At 41.1% G+C, this 12,472-nt stretch overlaps 1 protein-coding gene across 1 annotated transcript in view; it reads right to left on the bottom strand.

Moving 5' to 3' along the window:
• The window catches only part of ATP8B4 (ATPase phospholipid transporting 8B4 (putative)), a 254,036-nt gene that overhangs the window by 22,864 nt on the left and 218,700 nt on the right, over positions 1–12,472 (bottom strand). Inside the window, exons 20-22 of the mRNA XM_045286465.1 lie at positions 8,348–8,495; positions 3,550–3,733; positions 2,573–2,796 (exon numbers count right to left, since the gene is read on the bottom strand). Of these exons, the coding sequence (XP_045142400.1) occupies positions 2,573–2,796; positions 3,550–3,733; positions 8,348–8,495 (556 nt within the window). The remainder of the gene's footprint in view (positions 1–2,572; positions 2,797–3,549; positions 3,734–8,347; positions 8,496–12,472) is intronic.

Raw genomic sequence — 12,472 nt, forward strand, 5'->3', positions numbered from 1 at the left:
CCCCCCATGCCGTACTTGCTGTAAAGTAGCATTTAGATAACTCTGAGAAGCTAAAATCAAGACTGCTTTACTCCAAATGCCAAGTAATTCCCACAAAGGGGAAAAAGATGAACATATTCTGCTATTACTTTTCCTAAAGACACTATTAGGAACAGTAATGGTGTGCCTCACTTTAAGAAATCTCCACTTCCCAGAGCATGGAAAAAAAATGTACAACATATATTCACATTACAAGAGCTGATTAATCTCCCTTGGCACATTTACGATAACATAAATGCCAAAATTGAATTCATACTCAATTGCTCTGGGATTAAAATGATGGGGAAAATCAGCTTCATGCATATCGCTAAAACCATCTCCTTAATGTGGGACAGGAGGAGGGAGCACTTGAACGGATTGTGATGATGTATATACAACTCTTTTTAAATTTTACTAAACTACAGAAGTGTATGATATGTGAATATAATATCAAGAAAACTACTAAAGAAAAAAAAAGAAATTAACTTGGCCAGTGGTTACCGTGTATGAAGGAGGAAGAGTTTTTGCTTAGGGAGCATTGAGTTTATGTTCATGATGTTGAAATAATTTGGAAAAGGGTATCAATAATGGTTGCATAACACAAAGAGCAGAATCAATGGTGCTGAATTATATACATAGAAGTTGTTAAAATGGAAAATGCTTTGTTGTGTATATTTTTGCCACAATTTAAGAAAAATAATCATTACACCAATAACTATGAGTCCATGGAAGAAGAAAATGTCCTAAAATTGACTGTGGTGATGCTTGTACAACTCTTGATGTGATTGAACTATTTAATCGGATGATATATGGGTGAAGTACCAAGAAGACTGTTTTTAAAAAAAAGTACCATTGATTAAACCCCAAAGAAGTAAAGATAACTAAAGTGTTTTTTTTTAATAGTTAAGTAGCTTATTAAGGAAGTAACAGTGAAGAATAATTCTGGAGCAGGATCAATTGGGAAATAAGAGGAACACGCAGAATGCAGTTCTTGATCAGGACAGCTTCTTCTTGCCCGCTGCCCTGGGCCCCTGTTTGGAAGGCCTTCTCTGGAAAGTTCTACAACTCTTAGCTCTGCAAGTTGGCGAATCCCACCATGGCTCCTCACATGGCTACTGTCCCTGTTGCTGGTGTGCCGCTGTCTTCCGTTTGACAATCCCTTCTCCCCTCTCCCTTGTGGAGCCTTTGAAAGCGTCGGTTGGTTAGGAAAGTAGATTCTAGAGCCAGCTCCTTGTCAATTTCAGGGTGTGGTGTCCCATCAAGACCAAAAACTAACCAATCCCTTTTATTTGTTATTAGCCCCTCCCACTAGGGTTCCAGACACCTCATTTACATTTTTAGCCAACTGTCCAATCCCTTTGATGGGCTACAAGGACTCTGTTTGCATCGTTCCACCCAATCATTTTCGGAGAGCAACCAGAAAAGCCATCTGAAGTAAAATTCTTGGCATCACTTAGTTTGCTTTTACAGCTGAGGATAAAATGCCCCTATTCCATCTCCTTCCTTCCTTTCCTCGTTCCTTCTCTCGGCACCAGGTTTTCTCTGTAGTCTGGTGGCGTTCTCGGCTTCTCCAGATTGTCTCCCGTTTTCTCTCAAAGCCATTTTCTCCAATAGGCTTTTTTTTTTTTTCAAAACCATGTTACTGGGCATTAGTACAGACAGCATCATTCCACAGTCCAAGCATATTAAGCAGTATTGTACATTGTGTGCGTGGGGGGGTGGGTCACTCTCTTTCCTCTTTTATTATTTTTTTCATGTCATTTTATTAGGGTATAATCATACTATTCATAGACATCATGCTATTCAATAGTTCCGTCATGAAAAATTCCTTATAAGTGATCTTTCCCATTTAATTATCACAGACGAGTTTTTCATTTCCTTATTGTTGTTGTTCAATGTGTGCTGAAAGTATTTTTTATTCTTAAGTATATTTCAATACCATAAACTTTACATCTCACAGTTTCCCACTCAGGACAAAATTTTCCATATATAGAAGATACAGAGTTAAATAACTATCCTTTAAAATGAGTATAAATACATCTAAAAATTGAACCCAAACTCATGAATTTGCTATTCTTTTATTTCTTGCTTCCAACATTATCGATAAATCTCTTTTTACCTGATGAATTGCTGTCAAAACAACCTTGATGTCAGGCTATCAATTAGTTCTCCTTAATTTAAAACACATTACCTCTCAGCCCATATACATTCTACGTGTTGGATAAATAACCACTTTCCTCAACATTTTTTGTTAGTGTTTCTCTGACTTCTGTTCTGAATTAAAACTCTCCATTAAGCTCACCTATTATCATTCCAAAACATTCAAGCAAAAATGTAAAAATGCATGGGAAGGAGTACTGGTTGTTTATCATATAAACAAGCAAAATAAATTAAAATTCCAGTTAAATATATAATCTTCTTGGGTGCAAAGCTCCAGGCAACTATCAGTTACATAACTGTACTATCACTTGTGTTGTGCATATAAAAATACTCTATTTCTTAGTAAAGAGCCATGAAGCAGAGCTATAAAAGAAAGAAACAAGTTTTCACCCACCTGGGCTGAGAAACCACAGAAGAAACCAAACCAGAAATGCACAAGTGTGAATGCAAAATTCTTATAGAAGAAATAGCATAAGAATTTGCACATTCGGAAGTAGGACCACCTTCCATGAACAAGGAGAAGCCGTTGGAGGTATCGAAACTGTGCAAATGAATAGTCGCTGGCCAAGACTGCCTGCAGTCCTTCCTGGCCACTGATGCCAATGCCAATGTGGGCACCTACAGGGGAAAGGAGAGACACTGTCAGTCTTGAAGCAAAAGCACAACCTCTTTTAGGAATTTGTCAACCCACTTTTATGGTATTATTTACTTATGGGAACCTTATAGCTATGAGCAAGTATAGTTGTGTTTTGTTTTTTCACATATGATCTCATTTATCACCCAGGGTAAGTATTTATCCTAGTTTACAAAAGAGGACATTTGCTCAGAAAAGTCAATAATGGACACGTGTTCTAGAGTTTCTAAATGGCAAAGCTAGGACTAAAACTAAGTCTTGTGATTCTGGATCTACAGGATTTCTCTACGCCACAGAGACTCACTTCCCCAAACTGCACAGGGCCATGGATGTCCTGTCCTAGCCTGAAAACACATGGATGATTGAACTGAAAAACAAACAAAAAAAATGAATAATAATAAGCAATGTGTTAGACCCAGGAAGTATCTTTCATTTTATAACCAGAGGAAACAGTCACCTTACTGCCATCTCCACAACTAATTAACAAGTGCTAAACTTGAGGACACAGAGGCGGGTCTGTCCAGACCACACATGGGAGAGAACTAAGAGGGAGAGAGAGAGAGAGAGAGTGGACCTCATTATGGCCCACCAAGCCCTGGGGACGACATCCCTGCTCAGAGCAGCCAATGCACAGAGAGGCCCGTAGGGTGGGCCCCACCACGAGACATGACGGTCCCTCACTGATCCACAGCACTGTGGGGACAGCACTGGAGGCACTGGAGACACTGTCCCCTTACTTTTGATCATGCTGACATCATTGGCTCCATCGCCAATGGCCAAAGTGACAGCGTTTCTGTGCTTCTTTACCAGCTCTACTACTTGGGCTTTCTGGAGCGGGGTGACGCGGCAGCAAACCACAGTCTTACACATGCAGGCAAGTTCCAGGAGATCATTCTTGACATCACTTTCTAGGGCATAAGCCTACGTTATTGAAAACAAACAAAAAGCATAAAACCAACATCCCAGACAGAACCATGAAACAATGGATGACAGATGGAAACCAAGTTTGCATTGCTCAACTGATTATTTCTGTACCATTCAATCTAACACGTCATTGATTTGGGCAATGGAAACAGTAACATATTTTAAACACAATTGGTACTGAACTCCTAAGGTTAAGACATTTTTAAAAAATGAAAGGAAGACATCATGTTTCGTCCTTGTGACACCTTATTATGCTTCCCTGGTGTTATTGTTGCTGTGCGGTGCCATCGGGTTGGTTCCGAAACTCTGTACAATGGAATGCAAAGCTCCCAGGTCCTGAGCCAGCCATCTTCACACTGGTTGTTGTACTCGAGCCCATCGTGGTGGCCCCTGAGTCCATCCTTCTTGTCCAGGGTCTTCCTCTCTTTCACTTCCCTCCAGTTCCCCAAGCATGATGTGCTCTTCCAGGGCCTGGTCTCTCCTGATACCTGTTCACAGTACTTGAGGTGTCGTCTCCCGCCCTTGCCTCTAAGAAGCATTTGGGCTGCCTTTCACCCAGGACAGATGGATTTGTTCTTTTGGCAGTCCACAGTACCTGCCATAGTCTCTGCCAGCACCCAACTTCAACTGCGTTGATTCTCCTTTGGTCTTCGTCAGCCAGCGTCTGACTTCCGTGGGAATCTGAGGCAGTTGAAAACGCCATGGCGGGGGGCAGGGCCCCCTTATTCCTCACACCATGGTCTTCATGGGAGAGAGGCAGTGAAAGGCTCGAGACGTTTTAGGAGCCACTGAAATGAATGAAAGTGAAAGACGGTCGATCCCCTCATCTCTCCAAATCTAGAATGAGCTACGGGATGATAGGGATTTGGGTTTTCTATGTGATGGAATTTTTTATTTCCTTTGCATTCTTGTTCTGTCTGCTGCTCGTTACTTGTGGTTATTGGTGTTTCGGCAAGATACAAAGCATACGCCTGAAGATTGGCACTTGAAGAACTTGGGGACTGAAACAAAAAGACACCTGTGCAAAGAATGGCATGCGACCTGTTTCGGGGTTTTTTTCAATAGGATTCCTAATTATTTCTACCTTGGCCACCTTCAAACACATAAGAGATCACCTACATTTGCAAAAAAAAACAACTGTAAATGAGGATATGATTGCTAGGTGTCATGGATTTGGTTCTGATTCATAGCAACTCTATGTATAACAAAATGAAACATGTCTGGTCCTGTACCATCCTCACTATCATGCCTATGTTCAAAACCACTGTCATAGCCAGTGTGTCACTCCATCTCACTAAGAGTCTTCCTCCTTTTAGCTGACCCTCTGCATGATCAAACATACTGCCTTTCTCCAGGGGCTGGTCCATCCTGATAATATGTCCAAAGCATCTAAGCTAAAAGCTCATCATCCCTTGATTCCGAGGTATACTCCGGCAGTACTTCTTGTAGAATATATTTGGTTGTTATTCTGGTAGCCCAGGGTGAACTCAATATTCTTCACCAGCACCAAAATTCAAATGCACCAATGATGATCCTTATTCATCATCCAGCTTTCAGATGCATAGGGGTGATTGAAAATGCCATGGTTTGAGTCAAGTGCACCTTAGTCTTCAAAATGACATCTTTGTTCTTTAACACTTTAAAGAAATCCTTTGCAGCAGGTTTGCCCAAGACAGTATGTCGTTTGGTTTCTTAACTGCTGCCTCCATGAGCAATGGCTGTGGCGCCAAGTAAAAGGAAAGCCGTGATAGCTTTGAACTTAGCTCTGTTTACTGTGATGTTCTTATCGGTCCAGTTGTGAAACTCTTTGTTGAGGTGTAATCCATAGTGAAGGCTGTAGTCTTTGATCGACATCAGTTAAGTGCTTCAAGTCCTCCTTACTTCCAACCGGTAAGGCTGTGTCATCTGCATATCACAGGTTGTTAATGAGTCTTCTTCTGATCCTGATGGCCTATTCATATAATCTATTAGACTACTTGCTCAGAATACAGTTTTGAATAAATACGGCAAAAGGATACAACTCTTAAACGCACCATTCCTGATTTGAAGCCATGCCGTAGCCTCTTGTCTCATCTAAAGGTTCTGCATGAATGCAGCGAAGCGTTCTGGAATTTCCCATCTTTTCGATGTTGGCTATAGTTTGCTATGATCCACACAGCTGAAAGCCCTTGCATGGTCCATAAAACACAGGTAAACATCGTCCTGATATTCTTTGCTTTCAGCTGAGATCCACCTGTCATCAGCAACAATGTCTTTTGTTGCACATCCTCTTCTAAAGCCAGACTAAATTTCTGACAATTCCCTGTTTGTCTACTGCAATCCTTTCTTCATTGATTTCATCAGAATTTGACTTGCATATGCTAGTAACTGCGTGATTTTTTAAAATAGCAAACATGTACATTATTTAATAAGCTTACTAAGAAGAAGCAGGAATCCATCTGAGTCATTGGTATTTGTGAGTGAATCTTTAAATGAACCATGAGAAACCTTTGAGTATAAATTGCTTTGCAGGACATTCACAGCTCTTTGGAACCTTGGTGGAGTAGTGGTTATGAGTTAGGCTTCTAACTGCAAGGTCAGCAGTTCAAAACCACTAGCCACTCCTTGAGACAAAGACAAGGCTTTCTACTCCTGAAAAGAGTTACCGTCTTGGAAACTAACTGGAGCAGTTCTACCCTGCCCTGTAGGATCTCTGCGAGCCGGACTTCAGTTGATGACAGTGAGTTTTTGACCATCACTCTCTGGTACACTTTTGACCTTCATCATGCCAAATTGCCTGCTTCCCACGGTGTGACAGGTTCCTGTATTGTTTCCACTACCTAAAAATACCGCTTCTACCAAGAAGCATTCCCTGACTTTCCCTAGAGGAATTAAGTGTGCCTGCTTTATGCTCTCAAAGAACTGAAAGTTCATTCCTCTTTTGTTGCATTTGTCATCCCTCTGTGTGATGCACGCTCTCTCACTCAAGATATATTTATGTTCCCAGTTTTCTGTTTCCCAGTCATATTCATAATATCCCTAGATTCTATCACTGTGACCTGAAGATGCTTAATAAATATTAATGGGGTGAATTGGATGGATATGACAAATCTGGCTCAGGTGGAGAAAATTCGCATGCTACAAGCTTGTCATTCCTAGTGGGAAATACTTCCCCTTCTGAAAGAGAAAGCATACACAATGGTCACCCTTATCTTACTATCAATAAGTGAAAATCCAAATGAGGAGTCTAAAACAGGAAGAAAGTCTAAGTTCATTAAGCAAAGAAATGAACAATTTGAGCAAATTGGAATTATAATTTTTTTTAAAGCATATGACTATATTAAAAGAAAGAGGATCAAGTCTCCTGGCTGAAATGAAAGTGGACATTTAATGGTCACACAAGCTTCAAGTGTTTAAGCTGTAGTAGTCTTGAAGAGCATCCATTCCAGTGCCTTCTTTTAAGTTATTTAGAGGAAAAATTAGGGAAGAGTCAATAATCACCCGAGTCCTCTAATCCTACCACACATTGGCTTCTTTAAACCAGAGAGAAAGCCAAAGCAAGATTTAGTAGGCGTCCTTTCCACAAAGTGGTCCTGGGGATTCATCATGGAGACTACCAGCTCCCTGTCCCAGTTGGGAGACTTCTAATCTTCAGTTGCTGTTCATCTGTGTGAAGAAGAGGTCCGTGGCATCTGGACAGCCCTTCGACGGAGCTTGGCCTGCAGCAGAGCTCTGTAACTTTCCATGGTGTCGAAGGCAACACATCATTACGTCTGGAATCCAGCTGGATGATACTCTAACCACGAAGAGCTAACAGACAGCTGAGCACAAGAGGGAGAGTACAAAATACGCATATCCAACTTCTTTTGTCCTCTAAGAAACTGTCTACAAGAAGATGCATTGATTTTTCCAGGCTCGGAAAGTGAAAAAATGGTCATCAAAGGCAGAAAAAAGATGCTAGATTAGCTCTTCGCGCATATGAATGATATTTCAGTGAAGTGCATTTGTCTTTTAAATTAGACACTCAAAGGAGTGTTTTGATATTTGCTCAAGATTTGGGACCTGAACTACATTAAAAGTGCAATGCAAGTTTATTCTATTATGACAAGAACCAGCTTTCCTAATCAAAGCAAATTGTTTGGCATTTCTGTAAAATGCTGCTATTTAGGAAAACCACTCGAGGTAACTTAATGGCAATAATTTGGTTTGGTAATTATATGAAGGTCAAATTGTGCTCTGCAAATCACAAGCATTAGCAAGAGCAATAATTACAGCCCATCCATCCAGTTGGATTATTTTAATTAAATAACAGTGTGCTGTGACACGCCTCCATTAGAAAAACACTTAAATCAAACTTCCAAATGTCCTACGGTCATGGCGACTGGCTTGATATTCTGTGAGTTCAGTATTTCTCTGGAGCCTCCCCGTCACTCTGGAGGCTACACAGCAAACCATGAAATATATTATTAGAAGTTTCCCTTCCCTTTGCAAATAGGAAATTATTGTGTACGGCCTATTTCTACTTGTGCCTCTTGTTTGGAAAACTCAAGAGGAGGTCTCATTATGGCAGCACAATAGAAATAATTATTGGGGTGAAGAAGAAGAAAGAACAAAGGCCTGAAACAAACTCACCAAGCTGTGGCCATTTATGATTAAGCCATAATCTCCTGTTACGGTTTCGTCAACCATTGAGTCCAGCGGCAGCTGCTGCTCTTTTTCACAGGTGGCATGGCCATCGGAAAAACGTCTGACTTGTCCAAACAAAGTTTCCTTTGCTTTCCTTAAAGAAAGAAAGGAAAATCAAATCATAACAAAATATAGACAGAGCATACCTGTTAACTCGAACAAGAAAGTGACCCGGAGGTAAAGTCATTTCATCACTGTTCAGACAGAAGATGGCATAAGATTCCATTTCCGTAGCTAGCTGGATAATTCTTTGTGATGGGGGTACCATAGAAAATCTTCAAATTCCAGGAAGTAGGGGACTAAATGTAACAAAAGCAGAATCATCTTGAGCGTTTCCAGTTACCTAAAAGCTAAATCATCATGTTGGGCTAGGTTTGAATTAGGTGCTCTTGATAAATTTGGTACATAAATTACCCTTGAGCTTCAAAGACTTCAGAACCACTTGACAGATTGTGTAACATTGTTTAATAATGGAGCATGAGAGTGGAAAGAAAATGAAGTAAATCTAAGAATTCTAGGGCATCTATGAAAAAAAATAAATCCATTAATTTGCAAAACAATGTAAGATGACCCAGCTTAAAACAGACTCCTCTGAGAAGCACATTTTTAAAAATTTGACAATAAAAACAAATGATGGTAGTAACTGAATGGACACAGCCATTATGATATAATAGAGTATTTTAAGCAAAAATTGTACTCATCAGCTCAAACAATAGCGTCAGTCTTCTGGGAAAGGAGGGTCGTCCCAAATGGAAATTCCTCCAGATGCCCTAATCGAATTAGCGGTGACTGTGGAGCAATGCTCCCCGCCCCCCTCCCCCCCATCCCATCCTTCCCAGCTGCTCAGGGAGACAAGGTGATGATGACGTAACACCCTTGGAAACATCATTCTATCGTTCCCTTCACATTGGAAAGAGAATGTCATAAAGGGAAAGCAAATTTCCTCTCCAAAGGTCTTTGGCTTCAGGATAGATGCATGACAGGCTTCGAAGTAGGATGGTGCAAACTGGTAGGCCTACTGATGCTTCAACCACAGTTAGACAACTACACGACTGGGGACTAAAACACCCCAGCTCCCAGCCAATGGGTACCCAAGCCAGCCACTAATACTTGAGAGCACAACTTGCATATATAAAATAAGCCCCCATGAGAATATGGGGAGTCAGAGGGCAGCCAGGAAAATAAATATTTTGGCTTAAAGCAAAACAAAATGGTTCCCTGAAGGCTCGTTATAGGTAGCAAACACTTACAAAAAAGTTTCTATGTTAAGGCTCCTCAGAAAGAGGAGAATGTTCACTGTAAACCAACAACTATTTTAACCCTCGGCTTCTTAATTACCATATATACTCGTGTATAAGCCAAGTTTTTCAGCACATTTTTTTTTGCAGTTTTTGTGGGAAAATTAGGTCCCTCGGCTGTTATTCAGGTCAACGTATACTCGAGTATATACGGTATTTGAAATGCACCCCTAATTGTTTTGTTTTGTTTATCTTAATTATCTTTAGGCTCAACATCTCCTTCTGCTGTCCAGGATCCAAATGACAGCTGGCCTGTGGGAACCTAGAGGTGACATTCTCCTGGGTCCAGGCACGATTGCATACATCCAGTAGTTTGCAAAATCCAAGAGAAAGATTTATAACATCAGAGGGAGATGTGTGAAGTTGAGGCAGTGCTTTGAGGTGGGGAGGAGAAGGCAGGGCAAAGGTGAGCGGTCATTGTTGCCAGTGGGGGGATCGGACTGTTGCGCCCAATCATCTTTTCAGGAAAGCCTCCCCCGAGTCACAAGAATTACGGGACCGTGTGACAAAGAAAGTGAGAGAGGACTTCCTTGGGAATGAAAATTTCTTTATTTCTCTGATAAGATTGCAGAGCTCGCAGATTGTGTCTCAAGAAAGCTTTGAAGGGAAAACAGCTCACGAGATTTCCTCTTAAGTGAAGTTCCCACTCATGCAGTATAAATGACTCAATCTCTTGTTTTCCCCCCAGAGAATGAAAACATTCCAAAGAGGGGTGAAGTTCATGAAAGTATTGGCTGAAGTTCTATTTACTTAGGATTGTTCCCCCTAAATTGTCTTCCTTCCTAACATCACATACGAACCCTTTTCCAAGCAGAAGCGGGACAATTTTCCTGACTCTACTTTCTTTCTAAATTCCCCTGCCAACACACACACACACACACACACACACACACACACACACACACACACAGTCAATGTCTCTTCATGAGATAGGGCACACGTATTTTTAAACTTTTGCTCATACTCTATACCAGTCCTTCTTTTTCCTTCCTGGAACTTAGCGCTTCAAATACCAGCAGGTTTGCACACAAAAACAATTTATTAGTTGAAGGGAAAAGCTACACACCATACCCTTCCTTCAATGAATATGAGCTATACATCTTTTCAGGCATTGCGTAAAATGATTCACCACAGAATAGAAATAACAAATGCTGAAACAAAAGAGTGCCTGTTGTTTCCAGTTCTGTACCGAAGGACAATTGACCACCATGTTGGCATGCAGACATTCACTGGTGGTTACAGCCCTGGTGGCATTCGCAGGCCTGTTCTGCACAAAGGTAGCAAAGCACGGGCCCAGATGAGATTGCAGGCAATCCATCACGGAGAAAAGAAATGGTAGGAAAAATAGAGCCCTCTTTTCAGCGCTATTAAAGCACTCTGTGTTCAAATATTAAAAGGACGTGTTAGGAGCTAGATTGCCATGACACTGTGTTCAAAGGACAGCCTTTGGCTTTGATACCAAGACGAGATCATTGAACTTGGAATCTGGAGACTTGCGTTCAAGGTCAAGGTTTACCTCTGCCACTTCCTGTGCCCAGGGTCAAATTACCCAACTTCTTGTCAACTTGATTAGCAAGAAAGACTCGGGGCTAAAATCCAGGTCTTCGATTTCCTAGTTCTTGATCTACCACACCAAACTAGTTTACAAGCTGCCTCTAACTTGGTGCTCAAACAACCTACCCAGGGAGAAGGGAAGGGAAGTGCCAATGATGTCACTCAGAGGGTGGAAGGTGTAGGCTGTGTTGATTGACACCATCTAATGAATGGGATGACACTACAATGGCTGCCTATAAATTTTTTGTAAAATGTTTCAGCAGAAATTTATTATGTTTACTAAAATGCCTTAGTATAACCACGAAAACATGTTCATGAGCCCAGCTTGCATGTATCAATATTCTTACAACACTAAAACTCTACACTAACTTATTGTTTGAACTTTCTAATGCACAGCAGTCGGCTCTCATTCTACCCCGTTCCAGTGACGTGGTGAGTCAAGAGGATCATTGGTACAGGGAGCAAGAACACGCTGTTGCTTTTGTTGCTACCGCTGTCTTTATATTCCTAACTTTGTCAAATCTGCTGGTAAGTTTGAGCTACATTGTTGTGGTAATTAGCATTTGCGAACCAGTATCAATATTTTTTTGACAATGAGTAGCAATGAAAGGAAAAGAAGTTACTAATAGTGTTGCAATTCGTGTAGAAAAAATTTATAAAATAATTTTGTAGCTGATATTTAATAATCTAAGAAATATTACATTTGAGCAACTTACAACATATTTATCACACATTACTCGATGGCTAAAATTGACAGTCAACATAACTATGCATTTTGTTACAAAAGGGCATCCTTAAGAAAGTCCACAGGAAAGAAGCACACCAGCCTATGTGATCATGAGGTGTCCATGGGATCAGGTATCAGGCATCAAAGGCCCAAAACAACAACAACAAATCATATCAATGGGAATGAGGGGGAGGGCAGTGTGGAGACCCAGAGCCCATCAGTAGTCAATTGACACCCTCTGTTAGAAGGGCCACAAGGAAGAGATGAGCCAGACACAATCTCCCTCTAGTTTTCAATGCTTCCCCCCACCTGCACACCCCACTGTCATGACCCCAATTCTATCTTACATATCTGGCTAGACCAGAACATGTAAACTGGTACAGAAAAGAGCTCACAACACAGGGAATCCAGAACACATAAACCCCTTAGGAACAATAAGGGGAGCAGCAATACTGGGAGGGTAAGGGAAGGAGTGGGGGAAAGGGGGGCTGA

The sequence above is a fragment of the Echinops telfairi genome, unplaced genomic scaffold (assembly GCF_000313985.2).
Source record: "Echinops telfairi isolate 266 unplaced genomic scaffold, ASM31398v2 ScPeMD7_8;HRSCAF=38, whole genome shotgun sequence".
NCBI classification, from domain to species: Eukaryota; Metazoa; Chordata; class Mammalia; order Afrosoricida; family Tenrecidae; genus Echinops; species Echinops telfairi.